General features: G+C 39.6%; 1 protein-coding gene across 2 annotated transcripts in view; it reads right to left on the reverse strand.

Annotated features, from left to right (window-relative positions):
- The window catches only part of SOX5 (SRY-box transcription factor 5), a 289,213-nt gene that overhangs the window by 21,160 nt on the left and 244,709 nt on the right, over positions 1-23,344 (reverse strand). The window contains exons 10-11 of one of the 2 annotated variants that reach the window (XM_030468324.1): positions 11,165-11,342; positions 6,040-6,185 (exon numbers count right to left, since the gene is read on the reverse strand). In XM_030468324.1, coding sequence (XP_030324184.1) covers positions 6,040-6,185; positions 11,165-11,342 — 324 coding nt within the window. Of the gene's footprint in view, positions 1-6,039; positions 6,213-11,164; positions 11,343-23,344 lie in introns of both variants that reach the window. The other variant, XM_030468323.1, reaches the window with a different exon arrangement.

Genomic DNA, 23,344 nt, shown 5'->3' on the forward strand with positions numbered 1-23,344 from the left:
CAAAGAGGACTGCAGCCTGCATACAAGAATTTCTGTTGGCGAAGAACTACAGAAAGACAAAATTAGGAAGAGGGTAGGGAAAAAGGTAATAAGAAAGGGACACTGAGTTTTTAGGATAATATATTAACTTTTGTGCTGTGAGACTGTAACAGTCCATTTTCTGCAAGATACTCCCTCGGCCCATATTGTATAACAGTTAGTCCAAACAGAAGGATCTCTGTTCACACTGTGAGAAAAGAACAAAAATATTACACTGATCAGCTTTCCTAATATTTTATGGGACAGCGAGGAACAGAGTGGGCTACAAATTACAGGACATATATATTAGCAGTCTGCTGAGCTGGCAGGGATAAGTGGGTGTGTATGTAATGTCTGTGGGTACTACAGCTTCTGCTAGTCACTGGGAATGCTGAAGTATTTTTCCAGTAAAATACTACAGAGATTATATAAATGGGCAGGTTTTAACTTGTATTAAGTGCTTTGGTTTATGATGTTAGTATTGTACCTCTGGTCTTATTTCCAATAAGGTTTCTCCTGTTTGGGAAGCCAGGCTTGTACCAGGTCCTGTTTTGCCCAGTTTCAGTCATTACAACTTATTTGCTCTAGTCTGACCTGCAGGTAGTGTCTGCTGCAAGCATGGGATCAGACTGCTTTACCAACTGTTCTATTTTCTTTCCCTTCCTGCTCTTCTGTCCTCCAGCTTTTTCTTGAATTTCTGGTTCAAATTTAACCATTAGGGGAAATTTAAAAAAAAAAAAAAAAAAAAAAGTTAATTTGAAGCAAAACCATCTACTGCAAAAGAAATGTAAATCCCATGTGTTAAACCAGCTCCTCTTTACACCTTTAGTAAAGTGAGCTCCAGTGTTTTATTTCTCAAAGACAGCAGGATCTGCAGGTTTGAGAGTCTTAATATCTCCCTCCTCCCTGAGGGGAGAGCAGGGACAGAATTCATTTCAGCTCAGCAGATCACAGCAGTTTCTTAAGAGTTAACTCTGCTCTCCCCATCCATCAGGCAGCCAGCGAGGCATCAGGAAGGAATGATGGATGTAAAATTATTACAGTGCTGCCACCCGATATACTTACTGCCATTTGTAACTAACGCTGGAACTGACACACTTTTTTCATTATTAAACATCCACATTAAGTCAACATTGGTCACTGTCATTTCATGTTTGGCACTCTCTTAAGGGGAAGAGGGAAAGCCGGGGATGGGAGTGGGAAGGATGGTGGGAGGAGGGGTGGGTGGGAATGGGAGAAAAGGCATCCTGAACCCGGTGTTCCATAAGAATGAGTAATAAATAGGTCCCTGCTTACAATGCTGGAAGAAATATTGTTACAAATAGCTCTTTAGTTCCAGCCCAGCAGACAAGTACATGTCAGAGCCTTTTAAAAGGACACACTCCAAGCGCCAACAGGGACAACTTCTATCACAGGTTAAGAAACACTCCAGCACAGGATGTCTACGTATCGGGATGCACTCACCTCAGAGCCTGCTGCCAGTGTGGCTGTGTCAGTGCACAGCATCTGAAACACTTGTGTGGCTGCAATCCCTTGCACAGCTGCCCCTTGCACAGCCACCAGGTCCTGCAGCAGCAGGCATCAGTGTTCAGAACCTGGTTACCTGTGTTTGTACCAGCGTGCACTGACACGTGCTCAAATACCTGCTTGTGTGCCTCCTTCCCTCTTTTTTTTTATAGTTACCTGGGTGCACAGGCAAGTGCCTGAGAGTCTGACTTGGAGTCAGAAAATTATTGGCTCACTCAGTGCATGTTTGTGCTGTGTATCTCTGCAAGAGTGCACCGTAGGCTTGTATGCATGCACACACATGCTGGCTCTTGGTGTTTGTGTACAACTCCTTTGCAAAGGAACAGGCAGCTTTGAGGCCGAGCAAATAGATTGCTGATGCTGCCCGCTGTGGGGTTTGCACTAGATGACAATCCAGACTCTAAGCTACCTGTATAAAAGGTAACACTGTTTATGTATAGTACATATCAAACTATAATTAACTGTAGATGACAATTACAAATAAAACTATGCTCCTGGGTTTCCAAGAAACCATAAAAACATATACACAGACTTCTCATTTATACATGGAAATGTTTCCAAGAAAAGTGATGTAAAAATATGTTTTATAGCATTTGCAATTAAAATAGGTCTTAGTAAAATCCAAGTTCATCATGATGCTCATAGCTTTTACTGTAATCCTCTGAAAATCAAATCCCTCAAGATGGTCCAAGTTGGGTGCCCATAAAATGACTCACCCAAATCATCCTAGCTATTTAAAAAAAAAATTTCTCATTTATGACTTCTTTTATACAGTTTCTACCCAATTCCACAAAATTCCTCTCTCATTTCTGCCTTACAGCTGGCAGGTCTGGCTGTCCATGGGGATCAACCCATACGGGAACACAAACTAGGTAACAGGTTACATACATGTGTGGAGAAAAGGCCCCAGACAACAGAGTCTCACAAAGATGATTTTCCAGCCTAGAACCTGCCCAGCTACCCCTGACAGATAAATCCCTACCATGAGTCTAACATACACGTTCAAGACTGCACATTGCCTGCCTTCCCTGGTCAGTTGATGCAGCAATTCATGCCAAGAAATAAAAACCAACCCTCAACAGGCTTCAGAGAATCACAGGTTTCTGTAACTACACCAGCCACGGCAACAAAGAAAGGAGAAGATGTAAGATAGCCTCAGATCAGTGATTGCTGCCCATAAAGATTGGGATCACTCTACAGGAAGGAGAGTCTTAACTATGCAGAACATTACTAGAGACATAATGTACATTTCTAAGTACAAATAGGCCTCTGGTCACACAGCTACACTAGGCTAAACCCTCTTATAGTTCCAACCTCCACCTCAAAATCTCTGTCAGGAAGCAACCATTGCGCAAACATCATGTCCCAAAAGTTCAGGGGGCTGTTGCCTCGAAGTCCCCATTGAGACCCTGAGCTTCTGACAGGAAGCTCTTGGTGGTAGCACTGCAGCACTCAGCTTCTCACTACCCGCCTTCCCAACTATCTCTTTGTCTTTCTCCTGAAAACAGGGAGAAACAGAATAAAATTTAATTTAAATTGGCAACAACTGCCCTCCTCTCAAATCTTGCTCTTAAAAGGAGAGAATACTTTAAAGTCTTAGATCAAACAGACACAAACTTTTGAGAAGTTGGAGTATTTGTCTGGATCTGAACTTCACAGCTGGCTAGTCAGCGGGCAGCCTAAAGCATCTATGGGAAAGGAGAAGAAGTACTTCAGCTTTACAGCCTACATCTTTTCCTCTGTGAGGTCAAACACCAGAGACAGGTCAGGAGATCCTACAAGTTAAAAAGCGCAACTTCTTGACTCATGTTTAGTACCTTTAGTGGTCACCCCAGCAACTCAAATGCTGTTATAGTCTTGGAGAACTCAGACTTGGTTCTAGTTCTTTCCCAATTCCACTTAAAAAAAAAAAAAAAAAAAAAGTGCACTCTGATAAAGTCTTGGCACTTACAGTATCAGAAGTCCCAAACCCTACAGCTGCTTCAGAGAAATTTTCAACTGAGCAAACAGTTTTTATTTCCTGCTACCTTGTAAAATAACTCCTCTCTGCCCTCCACGAGCCCACCAGGAGGCATGAATTAGAGAGGAAAATAAACTTCAACTGGGGTAGAGGGTGAGAAGTGAAAACAGAAGGCCTAAGGAGAATCCCAACAATAGGAAAGCAACAGAATAAAGTGAATGCAGATGGTTCCACTCCTGTTACTTAATCAAAAGGCTGTGCAGAGTCACTAGAGCCAGCATAAAGTCATGTGTTAGAACAACAGCTGATCTGTATTAAAGAAGATTAACTCGCAATGCCATGGTGGAGGGCCTGGGATTATTTTATGTACTTCCATTGCCGAACAAGCCGTCAGCACAATTACTGCCCTCCGATGTGAATGACTGATCTGTAACCACAGCTAAACAGCATGCTGCTTAGGGGCCTGGGTGCTTCATGAAGATGAATTTCCATACCATCAAAGTGCTTTTAATGGGCTTCCTGATCCAACCACAAGGCCTGCTTTGCAAGTATATAGAACTCAGGATGAAGGCTTCCTGTCCAAAAGGATTTGGTCGGTTGTCACTTGACAATTCCCAGCCAGCACAAGGGAGGAGAGGGGGGGAGATAGGTAGAGTTGTCTCTGCTTCGGAAGGATTAAAAAAAAAGAAAAAAAAAAAAAAAAAAGGAGAAAAAAGAAAAAAAGGGTACAGATGCTTTCTGAATGCAACCAACTGCTGTATCCACAGCTGAATTCAATGCGCTTAACAAATAACGGCAATTTAGCTATGCTTGCGAGGAATAGCTTGAGTCACTTTGCATTAGCATCTGGCTGAGTGTTAAAGTCATTTCTACATGGGGAGCAGAGAAAAGAAATTTCTGCTCCGAGCATCCTTTCAAGAATGCTTAAATATTTGAATATAAATTCCTTTGTGCTTGTGATCGCTTCTTCTTATATCCGACACTCTGCTTTTTCCCTTTTCCCTTCTGGTACTCTTCTAGGTGAAATGCTGTAAACATACTCTGTCCCTCTCTTCCTTTCTCTCTCCCCATACCAGTAGTCTCAGTCTTCTAGGAGAAATTGTATGTACAGTCAGATACCTATTACACTGACCTCTTTTTTCCTTCCCCTCCGTCTCAAGAAAGTGCATGAAATTGGAGTAATTTCTACATCACTTACACCCAGGATAGGCTGATGAAAAAAGTACACTAGTGAAACACTCACACGTACGTTTAACATTCATTACCCAGACTGCTGGCTTCTCACAGCTTATTGATCAAACTCCATCTAAAAACAAGGAAAACGGAAAGCTATCCAAATTAGCAATCTGCTCTTTCTGGACAATATTGTTTGACTCACAAGCTTCCTAGGATGACTGACTTTCAAGTTTCTGCTAAATAGCTGATCATTTTAATCTATTCTATTTTATCTGCCTATCTCACTATTCACACAGGGCCTTCCAGTGAAAAGCTACTAGAAGCAATTTCAATAAAATTCAGTTTATACCAAATGCAACAACAGGTCATCTTCTCTGTACTGCACGACAAAAGCTCTATCAGAAAATATTGCAGGGCAAGAGAGGAACTGAGGAAAAAAGTCTTGCTAAGCATATGTGAGACACACACAAGAGTTCGGATGTATATTTGAGGCATCAGTATTATAAGGACAGCTCACCAGAACTGTGGCAGCAAGGACTGGCAGGTCTATTTATCTCCTGTAGGCCAAGGCAGTGCACGGAAAAGACATCAGGTATTTCCAGAGAAAAGCAGCAAATCACAGCCTCTTTCACATACACGATGATTACAGTATATACACATTTTACTGGAGCATACTCTCGGTATTTTGTTATAACACAGCTTCATAGGCCAGTTCAAAAACAGGCGATGGCAAGACCCATGCTTCCTGCTTCCTAAGTTTCACTGCAAATACTTGGTGCAGTTTGTGTTGTCAATTCTCCATTTTTTTCTATTTTGTTAAGTCATCTAACGTGACATGACAGTGCTACGTTGCAATGGTCACAAAATATCATATATGACAGCCTCATAAGGCTAAATACCCAGAAGCTGAGCCTGAGTATCAGCAAAGCTTATGTTCCTAAAGAAGCTTGAATATTTCCAAATCCAGCTCATCTCACAAACACATGTAAGCATTTCCATAAAGCAAGATTTCCACTTAGACCCAGAGAGTTCCAAGATCACCTTCTCATAATACACACTGACAGGCTGGAACAGAGAATTAGCGGCCTCCAAAGTTCTCGTGTGAGCTTTAACTATCCCTGCCTCCTCCCCAGTCCGCCCCAAGGGTCTCCAGGTCTCTCTCTCCTGTCATCTCTCGGTTGTGGTTTTCATTTTGCTTTTACCCTTTTTTTGAAAGAAGTAACTATTCTGTTTACAAGTGGAGAAGAAGAAAATAGAGCAAGAAAAAGGAGGGGAAAAAAGGAGGAAGAACCTATGTGCCTATAGGGAGAGCCAAACGCAACCTCTGACCCTTTGCAAAGGCAGTCTTGGAAACTCACCTTTTCTGCCCGGCAGTTGTTGAGACCCAAGCTATTCACAACAGCCACCTTTCCATCCAGCACCTGTTGTTCCCTCCGAAGTTGCTCCTTCATCTGTCGGGCCTCCTGGATTGCCTTAGTAACAGCATCATGGTCATTTAAATAACCTGACGACGTGATAGAAGAAAGGATATCTTAAAAAAAGAAAGTTACAAGAAAACACTTTAGCTTTCATCGATGAAATGCACCAAGACTTTGTCATCATTAATGAGAAAGAGTTAAGAGGCAGTGCCCAGAAACCCATCCGCGTTTTGTAATTCTGTGATCGCTATGATAGAGCCACCTGGATAGAGAGCATGAGAAACCTCAGTGCCAAAGTCATCGTCCTGATACTTGATCCCATTAGTTTCAATATTTCTCTAATGCTGCAGAGGTTAGCCCTGTGGTTTGTATGCAGCAGGATGTAACTGGGTAAGACTTAGGGGAAGCTTTGATCATGCCAGCAATCCCAAACTCTTAAAAATAGACCATTTCATTCTTCCCCTTCTTAAAACTTGTGAATACATTAAAATAAACCACAGGTGGCGGTGGTTTGCTATAGATATGAAATGCATAATGGCTGGGAAGAGAAACCTCATCCACTGAATGCTCCCCACCACCACCTGTCATTCAGAAATGTGTAAGAAACCACAGCTACATGGACCTACATTCCCACTCCTATTCATGCTGCTAATAGTAGGTCAAATGTCCACTGTTTTGCTGCAAATTCACAGCCTACGGCTTAGCCTTTGTAGTCACTGAATTATTTCTTTTTAAAATGTTACAAGCATCACCGGCACAGCTAATACTATTTAATTTTAAATGTGACACTTTGTCATTTTTTTCTTCTAGCGTACTATAGATTATACTTATTATGATCTGCATGTGATTTGTAGGATAGAATACTGATGGGAGACTCCAAGCGCCAGTCTATTTTTCAAATATTAAAGGAGAGGCTAATATCTATCAATCTCCCCCCCCACCTCCCATCCCCACACGCGTGTGCACGCACACACTTCTTTCTGTCTTTTAACTAGGGCATAAAAACGGCATAAAATGAATCTGTAATATGAAATTGCCCAGAAAAGGGACTTCTGTTTGTGACATGAGGCTAAATCTAACCAGATCCATTGGTGAATTGTGACAGATGGAGGGACTGTGAGACAGAAGGCAGGCACTAATCACACACAAAATGACCGGCTTGCCTCAACATGTTCCATGGATTCCAGCAAACTTTACACCCTAATCCATTTTTAGAACAAAAAACATCTGGGCCATAAATCCTCTAATCTGCCAAAACACGCTATTAAATCCCATGATTTGTTGAAAAACACTAAGATTAAAGAAAGGAAATATAAAATGGCTAACTGCCGTGTTAGGAAAGTGTTATTAATACTCTTTCTTTGTCTCAATTATGAATGTTCTGTTCCTAAAGAGCCTTGTCTAATCATGTCAGATTACACATCCTTGTTGTATTGCTAGACTCTTCTATCTGATCTGCTGATTGCCAAAAAACGTAGGACATTGTCTTGATGCTTAAAACATTTCAGGGGAAGAAGCTGATGTCAGATTTGTTCAGTGCCTCGCTTCTGTCAGGATTTTAGTTTGGTTTGGGATTTTATTGTTGGTTTTTTTAGACTGCAGACAGAATGAGATTGGTATTCCCACCTTCCTTGGCAGGCAAAAACTAGAAAGAAAAGTTTCTGTGTAGTTTGACTGCTGTTAATTATACTAACAGTTAGATTTTGGCTAAATACCCAGGAACACTGAGAGTTTTGTATGAAACAACTTGATCCACATTGCTTTTATCAAATGACCCAGTTCAGTAATTCCCAGCCAATTGAATTCCAGTAATTCCAGCTTTCCCAGCATAAGGAACTGCATGACCTGCACCAGCATAGTGTTACCAGCTGATGTTTTTTTTTTTTACCTCCATTTTATCAACTTGCCTGGTTTCTTCCCCACTTTGAATCTATTACTGATCAAGCTTGCAGATAGTCAGAATAAATTAAAAAGGAAGCAAGCAAACAAACAAATGCACAGTAGCATTACTGCTGCTTGTGCTCTCGATTAGGCTAGGTATAGTACTTTCAACTGTAATACAGCTGAATTTGCCTAGAAACTGGAATTCATGCCCTTCTCCAGACGATTTGGCTTTTCCTGAATACTGCTATCTTTGAGACAGTTTGGCACACGACAGTGAATAAAAGCAAGCACTCCTTATGTTTTTCAGTAGCTGCCAAGATGCTGGTGTGCAGGGAAATGATTAATATAGAAGCGAGTTGAATGTAAATTATTGTTGTTTAGGGTAGGTGGTGAATTATTGACAGAGAGGGGAACCGCATTACATAAAATGCACATAGTTGCAAGGATTGCCAAACTAGCATGGAGATGTTGAAGATAATGGCAAAGGGCAGAGAGAAGTTGTTTCTGTTTTTAGTACACGGACATATGCCTGTTCCCAAAAAGAAATGCTTGGATTTAAAGTCATGCATGAAGCCACGACATTTGTGACTGCTCAGTCTGTAGCAAAATTTATAAGCTATAAGGATAGCTCTAGAAAAGGAGTACGTAAGTGTATGCCCAAAAGTAACTATACTGGCAATCACAGAAGGCTGTAAGTTTACATCTCCAAAGACAACTGAACAATACATGAGCATTTCTCCATGTTCTCCACAGAACGGAGCAGCCAGAAGAATTCCTTTCAGAGAATGGTTTGAATTTGAAGCTAGTGTCAGAGAAAAATGCCAGCTCAGCTGCATCCCAGCAAAGTGGGCTGTGCACTCCTAGGACAGACGACTTGCCCCTTGCACCGACAGCCCCAGTCATTTAAATGGTGGAAGTAACTGTCTGGCAAAGGACTGTGTGCTTCCCAGTGACCTTTCCTGCAGGGATCCATCTCTCAAGATAAAAGAAGTGATCCAGTTTCCCTACCACTTTTACAGACCCCTTTGCCATAAATGCTATCAAAATGGAGGGTGATCACCCTACTGGAGGGTGATCTGAAATTACCTGTGCACTTTTTTTAAGACAACCAAATGGTTTTAACACGGTAACGAGTTTTACTTGCTGTAATTTTGGTTGGATCTGACCCGGCAGTTAGCAGGAAAAGACCCTGTAGAGTTTTCCCAAGCCTTTCATTCTTCTGGTCCTCCATTAAAGGACAGACCTTTGCTTAGAAGCAGGCTACGTCTGTCCAGCTCCTCCACCAGAGTTAAGGACTGATTATCTTATACGTACAGTATGCACCACGATACTGCTCAGCAACCTCAAAAAGTCACTTTCTATATTTGTAGCTGAGAGATATACAGCAGTGAACTCTATGTCATTAACAATAACTTAAGTATGTTATCTTTTGCTCCACAGTTTTCCATGGTTTATTAATGGTATAACATATTAATTCTTCTTACAGGAGTGACCTTTAAAGCTCCATTCATCCTCAGAGCTTTTATTCAATTACATTATCACTCATTACAGGTACAGCATTTCAAAATCTGCATTTTGTTAAAAGAAGTAAATTACGGGGGTCTCAAACCTATGAAAAATATCATGTGTGTAGGGAAAGAAGATTGGAGAGAAGAGAAAAAGAGATGTCCTGCCACTGCAGTGCAGGTCAGATGCTTAAGTCCACACCTAAATGTGATGGTCACTCTTTTAGGGACAAAAAATTAATGTGGAAAAAATTGAAGCTTGGTGCATTGCGCATGGAGAGCAGCAGGACCAAGCAAATAAAAGACAAAATACATTATTACCTGACACAGTTAGAATGTAGGGCTAATAATAATATATACATTAACAATTAAAAATGTGGTATTTACAAAATATTTATATAATTGTAGTATGTCACATCAAATAAAGTTTCTATATTTTCTAAAAAGCATAAAAGCATATCCTCTGTCTGATACATGCAACCATCACACTAGCAATTACCATGTGTGCACAGTGGGAGAGTAATACAATGGGAGCTAGATCTGTTTTGAACTCTGGACATAACTATGGATCTTCCTGGTGTAGGGAGAAAATACACTACACAGAACTGGGGTGAGACCCACAGAGACAGAAAAAAAATTTAGTATCTAGCACTGACATGTTGCAGAAACAGCTTCTGATGGGTTTGACCTATGGCTTCTTTTATTCTTTGTGCTATCTCTGAAAGTGGCCAGCAGGAGATGCTTTAGGAGCAGCAAGACACATGGTATCAAAGAACAATCTATCTCACTTAATTCACCTAAATAAAGCTCGATCTATTCCTGGAAATCTTAATTCAGGTTATATTCAATGCCTTCATGGGATAAAATGTTTCAGTTTGAAGGCTGAAGAATGGTGGGGTGTACACATTTTACTTAACACATACAAAGAACCATCCCTTTAACACATCTGACTGGTAAAATAACCACTAGGACAGTCGTCACTGAGATGGTCTTCAAGAAAAGATTGGACAGGAGGAAGAATTAAAACTTCTTTGCGGAACAATGGTAAAACCAGCTAGTCAAAGCTTCACCTTTTTTTTGTTGTTCTTTTCTCTTTTTCTTTCTTTTTTTTTTCCTTTCTTTTTTTTTTTGTTCTTATTTTTTTCTTGAATTAACCTGGTGACTGTGTTACTTATTAAACCAAGGTAAAATAATGGTCTATGCAGGCTTTTAGCAGAATAAAGATTAAACCTGTAATTTTGCAAATTTATTTGCCCATAGATTATTTATATATTATTATTTATATATTTATTTACACATATAGATTAAAGAGAATTATTTTAAAGTTTATCCATCACTTTTAGATGACACAGCCTAATATAATGGGTTTTTATTGCCTCCTATTGGACAGGCCACTGTCTTTAATGTATGCCATTAAACAAACAACATTTATTAACTTTTAGAGACAACACAGTATCTGATATAACATGGGTCACTGTTTTCCAGGTCTGTAAAAGTTAAGATACTCCTCCTGAAATGCTAGGTCTGTTGTCCTTCTTTACTGACATCAGCAAATATGGTTTTATGGTCAACCAGTGACAGCTCATAGACCACTGTCTGGCACAGGCTGATAAACACCCACTACCCAATAACATCCATCAATCATTACAAGGAGGGGCAAATGAAACTGAGCTTACCTATTGTGTTAGCTCTGGCTGAAGGACTAGCTAATGTTGCTGGCACAGAGGATTTTAGTGAACTGGCCCCACTGTTTATTCTCAGAGCTGGCATATGAGGGGAGGTGGGTGACGTGGGAGACTTGCCATCAGATGTCTTGGGTTTGGCGGAAAGGTTAAGAGGCTGGGCCACTTCATCCTATGAGAAGCAAAAGAGGAAAGAATGTTATTTAAAAAAAAAAAAACGCTGTTGGCACAACACTGTCAAAGCAAAGACAGTTGTTTTCAGCTCATATGAACTTCTAAGCCAAAAAGGTTGTATGATATTTGCTGAGATCAAACATGATACCATCTCGTCATTTCAGTGTGAAACTGACATGACAGATAAACTGGAAAATTAGAATGTAATAATCAGAGAACACCTTCCATTTGCACTTTCTATATAAGAATTGCATCTGAAGAAATTAATCATACCAATAGGATAAATGCTTTTATGATAAAAATTAATAGCATTTATACAGTTATATTTTATTGTTATTTATTTCAAACACAAGGATGAATGAAATAAGAACGGAAGAGCATTTTCAACCACCCAAATGGGACAAAGGTGTGTAAGTGAACAAGTCTTCAGCTGCGGTATTTTTGCTGTTCTTTTGGTTTTCTTAGGTTTTGTTGTTTGTTTTTGTTGGTTTTAGTTTTATTTTTGTTTGGTTGTGGGTTTTTTGTTTGGTTGCTTTTTAAAAAAAATATCTGTGCTGTCCTCTGAACATCCAAGGCTTAAAATTTCAGGAACACATCATAAGAAATAAATGCTTCTCTTCTACCATGACAAGACAGCAGGAAGAACCTGCCCTTTTTTTTCCCCACAAAATCTGAAACAATAATCTGCATACCTCTGCATAAGCCCCTAAATTTTTTCATCTTCTGCCATGGTGGACTTCCAAGATTTCTGCAGTTATTATTATGTAAAATAGAGAAACTGGGTAACATTTTTTTGCAGAGTAACTGGCATTATTACTAAACCTGGCCTGATTACACAAAGTAACAGACAGTGTTTTTTTACACATTAAAATTCTAAGTCATGTATTTTTGTTTGACCAAAATAAAGTACAACGAGGAGGGGAGGAACATGGAAGGGAGAAAAAAATTTTCTGTAAGGGGGACATCTTAGAAGTGATTTTAACTGACTTTTCAATAACCAGAATTAATGGATATGGTATTAAATCAAACCATCACATATAAGCTTAATTCAAGAATGCCATCCTTCAGTTACTGGAAGTGTTACATGACACAACTGGATATCAGCTCTAGGAACTGATGAAAGAGATTCTGATCACCCTAAGTTATAAGTACCTTCACTTTTACAAAATTATTCCTACCTTAGAGCAATGCAAAGAGAACTGGAATTAGACTGATAATGTTTGAGTGCTCTACTTTTACCACTAAGGTGTATGTAACTACAGTCATATAAAATTGATTCTTTTCCACAGAGGGTGGTGTGCTGCAGTAAAGAAAGGATTTTATAGTTGCCTATAGCTTGTGGAAGTACAATGTGGATGTCCATCTCAAAACACAGGACAAGTCTGCAAAGCACTGTCATCTAACTTTTCCATTACCTTACAGAAGCAAGCTTTGAGCAAAGCACTTCTATTATTTCTACCCTTTTGTAATAGTCATGGTTGAAAATAAGATAAAGCCTAGCAAACAAATGTATCAGGGACATTATGGACAAAGCTGTTATTCTTAAAGTGGTATTTAAGCTGTCATAGACCAAACTCCTGCATAAAGGGTGAAAAAATCAATGCATAAAATGGATTGAGAAGTATATGTACTGTTTTCTCAGAAGTAACTTAGGCACTTAGAAGGCACTGTTCTGTTCATCTCCTAGAACACTTAAGCCTCAGCCTTAGAAATGCTACCCAGTTCAACCAGCATCTGTCATTTTACGAAGGCATACGTTACCTTACAGGAATACAAATTAATCCATGTTAGAATAAAGAACAAGGGAAATGGAAAGGGACTTCCCACAGATGGAAGGGGACTTGCCTCTGCTGTTCCACTGATTTTGAATCAAAGAATAAATAAATCCCACAACAGTGCAACTGTAATGATATGAGTACTAAGATAGTTGCATAAAAGAGTACAAACTTGCCAGCAAATCATTCCAACAGAGTGACCTGTGCCAGACGTGGAACCCTGAAGAGTAAAGTCATCTATTTGGAAGCTAGCATCAGAAGAACCAATGCAAACCTGCCCACAGACTTGTTTCAGTCCAGTCCAAGAGGGGTTACTTGCATTTATTTTCAGTTCTTGACCTTTCTCGTAAGTCACAACATCTGATTAATTTCAGATATGGCAGCAAAAGCTGCTGTGTGCTCACTGGCCACTGGAAACCTGACCAAGAGCAGCATTTCAGCCCACAGGGAGTCATGTGGGAATGGGATGGGAATGGCTCTCATGTGCCACAAAGTCAGTCTGGATTCCAACCTGCATCCTTGCGCTGTAATGTTTTTTTCCAGTCTCGTCTTTTTGACTCAATCCCTTGGCTATCCTGTCCCTATGCAGTTTATTTCTTAACTTTGCTCACTCCTTCTCCCTCTCCTCAGTTCTTCTGTTCTCTTTATTTTGTAACCTGGTGTGAAGGGAAGGTTTTGTGCAACTCCACTGCAGAACAGTGGTTTCTGTCTCATTTAATGCAAGTTAGAAATGGGGGAGCTGTTTTTTTCCATCTTAGGCATCCAGCAATGAAGCTGTCTCCACTGTAACTATTCTTGGTAGTAAGAATGCTCTTCTTCATTCAAGTCAGCACAGCCCTCACTGGAGCCAAGAAGCATAAGACCTTGTGGAAATAATAGAAGTCGACAGTTCCAGAGCTGATAAATGTCATTCCAAATTGCCCCTTCATTCACTTTCATTGTGTGTTCAGGCTAATGGTAAATTAATCGGAGGTCACAGAAGCTTAGTTCTCAAAAAGGAGGATAAGTAAACAATTTTCAGCTATTATATGTATTTACAAAATGGTATTACTTCACTGTCTGGTCTTCATAACATTTTCACTTCGGTTATTTCAAAGAGCATTCTCAAATCCTCACTGGAAGTCAAATACATTAAAAATTCAGTCAGAGAGTTTAGAAATCCTATGTTGAATCACGAGTTGATGATAATTTAAGCAAGTCCCTTACCACGGTGGAACTACATTTATTCCATGAAGGTCTGAAAAATGTCTGGGACACAGGTAATAATGTACAATTGTGTTAGGCATGAAGATGACTGTTCTGCTCTTCAGTCCTATAGCCAGCGAACGATTTCCCTCTTTTCCCCCTCTGCAGACATAAATGCAAAATTCTCTGCTTTCCCAGTTTAAGTCAAGAACTTGATTTGAGTAACCATGAGAAGAATTAGCTGCTTGCCTGCCTTTAATTTTAACTATAAAACCTCCTAGCTAACATTCTGCCACATTATAGATTAGCAGGCTTCACTCAGTTTTATCAGAGCTGTATACAAGTGCAGCATGACAGCTAAGGCAAATAAGTGACAAAAATAATAAAAAAAAGTAGCATGTTCTCTCCAGGTATCTCTCAATAGCCAGGAGATTTGTTTTCATACAGTGGGATTACAGAAACTAGAATGACTCCCTGCATTTAGTTTTTATTAGAGAAAGCTCAGTATTGTTTGGTCCATGCCTTTTTTTGACACACAGTTATTCTAAGATGCCATTGATAAAGAATTTTTTCAAGCCGGTATTTTTTTAAAAGAGTTAAACAAAGTCAAACATTTATTTATTTGTGAGCCAAACCGATTAATGCTTAGACTAGAGGATGGTAAGACTCAAGAGCCTTGTAATAATATAAACACAGATGTGATGAAAGTAAAATATGATCCTGATTAAGAGTTATGAAGTGTTTCCTTTAAGGTAGTGCATTCGTCTTACAGAACAAAACATACACACACACAAATAAATGCATAGAATAAAGCATAAGCAAAAAACCTCACAACAGAGGGCCAATAAAATGAAGTACCAACATCAAAAGCAAAACACTGGTAAAGAGATTCCCATCCCCTGCACCAAAGCAGTGTCAGAAAAGTCTCTACTTTAGGGAAAGCTGGTGGTTTGCTTCCCAGGATTGGAAGACATGAAGCCTTTGAAGCTCAGGCAACTTTAAATATTTGATTTGCTCTAGATTTTTTTTTCCTAGCTGATCTCTAGGCATATGAGGGAAGAAAGAAAAACCCTTCATTTACACCAGAATTTTTTTTACACCAGAATTTTTAAACAAAATAATCAAGAGCTGTATTTTGTAGCTTCACTCAATCTGGATTTGTGTAACTTTTGAGCCTTCATATTTAGGAATCAGACACTGGAAATTTCCAAACAGAATTGACTGACTGGCAACATTTAAACAGAAACAGTGCTGGTAAAGTTGAGTGCTTTTCACACTGCTTTTAGAAGGTTTGAATTGTCCTTTGAAAAGGTAAAATGCCAGGTAAACACAAATGCTTCTTAGTATGGGAGGAAAAAATGAGAGACAGAGAAAAGGGAAGGATTTGATCACAGTCACACAGTAACGCATCGGAAGAGTTTAGACCAAGGAATTCTGACTCTGTCATTAATGTTGAAAATAGCTGGCTGAAATGGTGTCTTTCCTAATCTTTCAATCATGCTGTCTCTGTTTACTTCCTCCTAAGATAAAAGGTTAATTTATCTCTATGGAGAATGGGTATGGAAAAAAGAAGGGAATAAAATCTGCTTTTGAGAATTTCTCTAAACCATTTATTGAAAATGGCACAATTTCAACACCAAGAGCTGTATAAGTGAGTGATAGCCCACATGAATGAACTGGTTTCAGAGAAAGTAAAAAAAGAGTGGAAGTAGGGAAGAACCCAGACAATATATTTGGATTTCATAAACTCACTTCTTTTCACATATTTGAAAGATTAGTATGCTATTAAAATACTGTTACTGAATTACTGTTCTGCCATTCAAGTCCAAGTGCTGTATCCCACTGTGGCACACACTGAAGGTCCAGGTTGCACAGTTTATTACAAAATCATGAACTGCTCTGTGTATCATCTGACTGGCAATACAAATGTGCTTAAATGACCTGGCAGAAGCACAGCCTAGCATGCTCTACTAAAGAGGCTTTTCATGACCTCTGGGAACACATTTGCCACATCCTGCTGCCTATTTAAATGACCTTGACAGTAGAAATTACAGCCAAATGAGTTAGAAATAAGAAGCCAGAGAGGGAGTTTCTAAAAGAATGCCTCTGTCACCTCACCAGAAACAAAGCCTCATTTCCCCACCCTGGTTCTATTTCATGGAGCTCTTCATTTCAACAGAAATGCAAAATATGGAGCACTTACTGGCATGTCTGGGGCAGAAGACAATGATGCTATTGTTGCCCACTGAACAATGCAGCCAGTCAGTGGCTACTCATTCAGTCTCTTGCTCATTCAGGGGATTTCTAACCAAAATTTATCAGAAACCAAGGTGCAACAGCACAAATGCAAAGAAAATCCTTTGGTGTCACTGTCCCTCAAGCCTGCAGTTGTCCACACACTCACACAGAGATACTGGCAGTTTCCTTCACATCTCCTCCTGCAACTCTGAGGCCATTCACGGTGAAATTATCAGTAGTGATAATAAGAAGCTGAGAGGTAAAGGCAGTTGTGAAACATGTTGCATAAATGAATCATGCTGCTGATATTATCCTCACTGATGAAATAATTGTATTAAATTAAGCAGGGATGTTCACATGACAGGATGGGTGAATTAGATAATGCTCATCTGCAGCTGCACCTCCTCCTGCCACATTCTCAAGTTTTGATTAAGAATAATGTGTCCCTTCCTGCAAAGGTGGAAATTTCTCTAACTACATAGAAAAAGAGATGGAGACATATAAACACCCACCTTGGTTATGATACGATAATAAAAGGAGCAGAATTATTCTTCAGGTTTAGATAAATCCATTTATCTCACTCTGGCCCACAAATTTCAGTGCCAAAAGCAGAAGGCACCACTAGACTCTTGTCAGAAAGGAAAAGGCACCAAAGATAAGGCAGGGGGCAAATATTAGGAAGAAGTCCATTTCTTTCTGATCATGCGAAGTGCACGGACTTTTTCTTCTGTGATAAAAGGCTGCAGAAACATCTCAGCTTGAATTTCTATCTACACACAGAATGGGTATAGATTTTTTTTATTTTTACAGTATTGCTTTGTTGAGTATCTTTTCCTGAGTGCTTTGCTCTCAGAAGGTAGATGATTTCTGGACTCAGTTCATGTTACCCAACCAAAGTTAGCATTTCCAGTTTTTCATGATAGTGCCCGCATGCTCTTATTCACAGCAGTCAAAACAAAGAGGGGAACTGAACTGCCTTGTGTTTGGGACAAATATTCCTTTTGTTCTCTTATCTGTTTTTTTTTTTTTTTTAGGGGACTACTCAAGGAATAAATTACTCCCAAATGCTGTTTTATACACTGGGAGCATTCTTTTACAGTCCCCATTCCAGTTCATGGGGAAAAGTGGCACAGGAACACAACTTAATCTGTTTTGTAGCACTAGGAAAAGACAGGATTTTTTTCCCAGTCCCTTTTTACAAAACTAGGGTCTCTTTTCCTCCCAGAAAGACCCTCAATATCTTCTCCTTTAATTTTTCTTTACAGAAATCCTAGCTTCCACAAAAGAACTCTGCAGTTACAAAGCCTAATTTGCTGCCCTGGAAACCCCAAGCTTTGATTTTTTTTTCCAGTCCACATGTTGTCACATCAACATAAGAGAGCTGCTGGGTTGTTTCCCTGTTGTATTTTGGACTGTTGTTCCCCCAAGTTGTGCACAGGACTGAAGAACAAAAGGGGAGTATGCAAAATGACCTGAATATAGAGGGCCTAAGAACTGGACACCTTCACCTCCTCCCTACAACCTTTTTGTTCAATGGACAGCACTTACTCTGCCATCTCATTCTTCTCTATGAACCCCAGAAATAACAGAGGACCAAACGCCAAACAAGTCTAGGATCATTTTAGTCCTCCAGCTAGCTCAGACTTGGAAGAGTGTGGGCTGCTTCAGCTGCAGGGCAGTCTAAAAGCAGTGTTGTGGAGAGAGCTATGTAACTCCTCTTCAAAGCCTACATCCAAAAATAACCTGGGGCAAAGACCTTAATCTTGTGTAGCAACTGGTTGGAATTCTGAACACAAAACCCTACAAGAAACTCTTTAAAAAAACTCTTCAGGAAAGGCAAGTGCTGCACTGGGATCCAGCGTCTTGGGGTCTCATGGATTTCAAGGTAGGCTGTTTGGCCAACAGAATACACCAGCAAAATGAGCAGACTGGTATGTGTTTACCCAAAAATTCATTCATTTAGTTTCTCAGATCCTCAGAGAAGCATCCTCCAAATCATACTTGCAGCTCCTGGCTGAATTTGGACTGCCAAACGCCCACCATCCTTGTGATATCTTCTGGTAATCTCCACAGAGAGCTAGCACAATGTGTTTGAGGAAAGTGGCTGGTATGAGATTTCTAGGCTTTTTTTGCTGGATCATGAGTTTTCAGTCACATGAGCCTCTAGGGAAACCTGACAAATTACAGATGCTTATCCCAACTTCAAACATTAATTTTCATCCATACAAAAGTAACTGACTTACTCCTATTGCTGCTATCCTGCTGCTTGGGCATTTGCTGTCCTGTTAGACTGAAACAAACAGAAGTGAGAGTTGCTCATCACAATGCTTAGGTCCCAATATGGGGATTTTCACAGAATCACAGAATCACAGAATCCTAGGGGTTGGAAGGGACCTCGAAAGATCATCTAGTCCAACCCCCCCTGCCAGAGCAGGGCCACCTAGAGTACAATTTTCAATACAGCATGAAACAAAACTGCAGCTAGAAAGCGCTTTTAGCCTTTGCTTGCACTTCATAATGGAAAAGCTCCTTCTCACTCTGCATCTCCTAGTGAGTGAAAATTTAACTCAGTAGCCTCATTTACAAAACAACCTTTAGTGAAGCTTGTTCTGAGCAATTCCTGCCAGGTTTGGTCTGAAATGAGAAGAGTACACATTGAGTAAAGATACAACACGAACCAGTGCAGAGAGATTGCCCACACTTAGGCTTCTGCTGGTCCATACTTGGTGTCAAACTTGGGACCTGTTGATAGCTCTTTGTTTCAAATGATTATTTCTTTAGCTATATTTTTCACATCACTGCTGTAACTACTTATTTTGCATATAATTCTATTAATGAAGTGATTTGCAGAGAAGACTCAAGTCAGCTGCTAAGCAGGAAGTGTGATGTAAGCACAGGTCAGCAGGGATTGATGCAAATATCGCAAATCTACAACGGAAGGCAACAACTACTTTTTCATGCTTTGAACAATGCAAATCAGTTCACAAGAAATAAAAATAATTAGAGAGGATTACAAAATTGTGGGGGACAGGAGGGGAAAGGATTCTTCCTAGAAAGAATACTTCTTCCAAACTGTCCCCACTGACCTACATGGCAAGTAGTAAGGTGCAAAAGGGGAAAAAAGTATCACTTCTCCCGTGTACCACAGGAATATTAATTATTCAAGTTCATAATTATTCTGACTTAAACAGTAAATCTACTATTTTATAAACAAGAAAAATAAGGCACAAAGTTGCCAAATGGTTTACCCTATCTCCAAAAGTGAGTAAGCAGCTGAGTCATAAGGAAGAGCAGAGCAATTGTCACGCTTACTCAGACCAATGTTTTAGGGATTTATGGTACTGTACTGAAACTCCCAAAATGTCTACCTGATTCAAAAGAAGTTGCAAGAAAGAACAGATAGTTGCCAGTTTGATATGTGGCACCTTCTCCTGAACACGTGGTGGGCAGAAACTGGCATGGCCCATACCCCCTGAAGCATGATGCCTTGTAGCTTGGGTTTTGGTAACATAATTCTGTCCCAGAAAAAAACAGAAGTCTAACCATGTGGTGGGGTGTTTCCTTAATAATGTACTCTCCCACCCATAACAAGGCTGTTTTAAAAAATGTAAATAGACAATAGACTGGGTTTTGTTTGCTGCTCAAATTGAACTTGGGAGTCACCAACTTCCAACAAATAATCCCTGGTAAATGTTAAGCAGAATGAACAGCAACGAAAACAACAAAACCTGAAAGGATGGGGAAGGACTTGGAAAGAAATAAAACAAGGACCTGCAAAGCCAAACAGCATTACAAACTGGTACATTTTAAATGAACAACAAGAAAACAGAAGCCACACTGATCAAAGCCTCCCACCTCCTCTCTGTGGTGGATGACACCTTCGCTGGAGCACACCACCACCTCTAACCCCACACCTGCAAAAGGAATTAATTTCAAAAAGAATACAGACCAAAGCCTATGGTATCAAAACAAATTAGCAACAGACCCCTCCTCTTGCTGTGGTCAGGCAGGAGAAGCAAAGATGCTGAAGTATTCTAAGATTCAGGGGAGGGGAAGACAAAACAAAATAAACAAACCCCCCCCCCCCCAAAAAAAACAAAACCAAAACAACCCCAGCTGTTGAAAACTTCAGAAGAAACAAGTCAAAAGAGCTCGACAGAAAAGAGAATTCAAACAGCTTGGAAAACCAGCAGTAGGCTAAGAAATTCCTTTTCAAAAACCACCTGTGCTTTCTCTGACTTTGGATATATCTCTATCTAGTCTTGGTAGATTTTTCACAAAGAGAGGCAGCAATGTATGCAGCACTACAAATAAGTAGTGCAAAGATAACATGCACTGTTTTTATTTATAGATCCATACAACTGTAAGAAAAATGTCAAAATATATTTTGCAACTGTAGATATGACCTGCTTGACAATTTGTTTTTCCAACTAATAGCTTTTCAAAGGAAAACTATCAACACAAAACTCATCCGACTTTAATGCTTGTGTGCTATAAACAACATCCCAGATCACTAAAAAAAATCAAGATGATTTTACAACTCTATCTTGCTGGGTATTTTTTCATTTCACCTCCTTTTAGCAGTAAGATGAAGCCTACCAGCAGTTCCAGAAACCGAAGGAAATTTAACATACTGTGGGGAGTGTTCAAAGCAAACACATGCTCCATCAAGGAGTACTGCATGCATAGAAAAATAATTTGTTTAATATTCATACCCCACTCGTAATTACATACGTGGGGTTAACTACTTGAGAGTACACCTGTTGGGAAGGGTCAGTCTGTTTCCCATGCCACGCTCAGGCCTTTATTTAGTGCTGATTCCTTGTGTCATGCCAAAGTGACTCAGGTTCAGTTCCTGAATTTCCAACAAAATTTCTCAGTGAAATTGAATGGGTCGCTCATGAGCTACTTATAGCTGCAAATTTATGAAAAAATTTTACTAAATACAAATCTAAGTGTACAGGATGTAAAGGGCCACCTCTTTAGTCTCAATTGTCTTCCTACAGAATTGTAGAAAACATACTTTAGCTCTATGAAAAGGGTTTAATCTGTGCAAAGTGGACATACATCATGCACATGTTCAGCTAACTGCACCGGGACACCATTTACAACCCTCAAACTTTAGTAAGTACTATTGATATTACATAATTATCCTAATGAACATATTAATCAACTGTAATAACCATAATTAAATTTAGTAATATATTGTTGCTCCTTTTTTCATTTGTTGCTGTCAGAACCAAATGCAGATTACAAGGAGAATAGTGCTGAAGAAATATTCAACTCCCCCTTGGTGAATAGACTTCAGACACTATTCCTGATTCACACCACCAAAAACGAAATCACCATCAGGACTGGTACCAGGGCCAAATTGCTGGAAGGCACAATGAACCACTAATTGCTGGATTCATTAGCAAGACTCATAGTTTGTCCCCATGAGATGCTGAACACTTTCAGTTTCTTTTAAAACCTAGCATCTTAGAAATTAAAATTAACAACTGCAAACTAGTATTTCTGTTATACTATAGAAGCTCAGCATGAATTTGAAGTCAGATCACAAGAATGCCAAAAATCTATTATGTAAAATTAGGCAGATTTTTATCTACTATTTTCCTGTTAATTCTGGAGAACACGCATGCATCCATACACAATAGATGTTGCATGCTGTTCCTCAAGCCTAAACAATTGGTTAAAATAGTTTTTGTAAAGCTGAAAGAAGACAACTGCCTTAAAAAATACCTTTCAAATAGCCCCAGCATCACACTGTTAAGATTGGCCTATTCTTTTCAGACATAAAACAAATGTCTATTTAAGAACACATCCAAATGCATTTCCATCACTCAGCCAGAACACATTCACCTCCCAGAAGCAACCACTGTGAGAGATGGAAAGAGAGAGGGAGAGAGAAAGAGGAGACTTTTAGTCCACCTACTGGCTTCACTAAAGGCAATGAATCCAGCCCTAGCTCATTTCAAGTAGCTTCAATTGTGTCAAAGGTTACCCACAAGCTATTTCTTGATGATTTATAGCTGATGTCTACAGATCTCCTTTTATTTTAATGATGACTTCAATACAGACGTTAAGACATTCTTTGTCTTCACAGAAGTATACGAGAGGGAAGTTGACATCTTAAAAAAGATTCCAAGAGGCTGTTTCACTGTTTCTGAGCAGGGCCAGCTCTGGGCAGTTTTTATATCTTACCCAGAAGAAAAAAAAACATAAAAGCAGAAAAAAAAAAAGCAAAGCCCCGCTCATCCTTTTTTCCCCTACTACAGCTGCTATGTTTTTGTGACTTATTCTGGGCACAAATCCTACAGCTCTGACTCGATGTGTATGTCACCAGTTAATTATGATCAAGACAAGACACTAGGATACTTGGTAAGCATAAGATAATTTTATCGCTTCACCAGTAATAACATGTATTTATATAGTATTATTTTCCTCTGTTTGGGCCCAGAGCAATTTAAAAAGTGAGTCCTACATGATATTACTATGGGAATCCATCCACCCAGCACTGAACTGTAATAATTTTGGGTTGAAGAACAACAGTGCAGGAAAAGCAGAAGCAAGACATACTGCATCCACTTGAAATTTAATATGCCATGCCAGTAAAATCCCTGAGAGTGGTCCAAATGTGAGGTTATTTTTAGTCTCAACATTTAGTCTGTGTGTGCACATGTGTAAGTTGGGTATGTGAGGTCTGTGTGCATGTACTCATGTTTGGCAGTCTTATTCTCTGTAGATATTTTCAGCACACTGGCCAACCATTTCAGGTTTGATGAAGTCCTCAAAGGTCCCACAT

The sequence above is a fragment of the Calypte anna genome, chromosome 1, assembly GCF_003957555.1.
Source record: "Calypte anna isolate BGI_N300 chromosome 1, bCalAnn1_v1.p, whole genome shotgun sequence".
Taxonomy (NCBI): domain Eukaryota; kingdom Metazoa; phylum Chordata; class Aves; order Apodiformes; family Trochilidae; genus Calypte; species Calypte anna.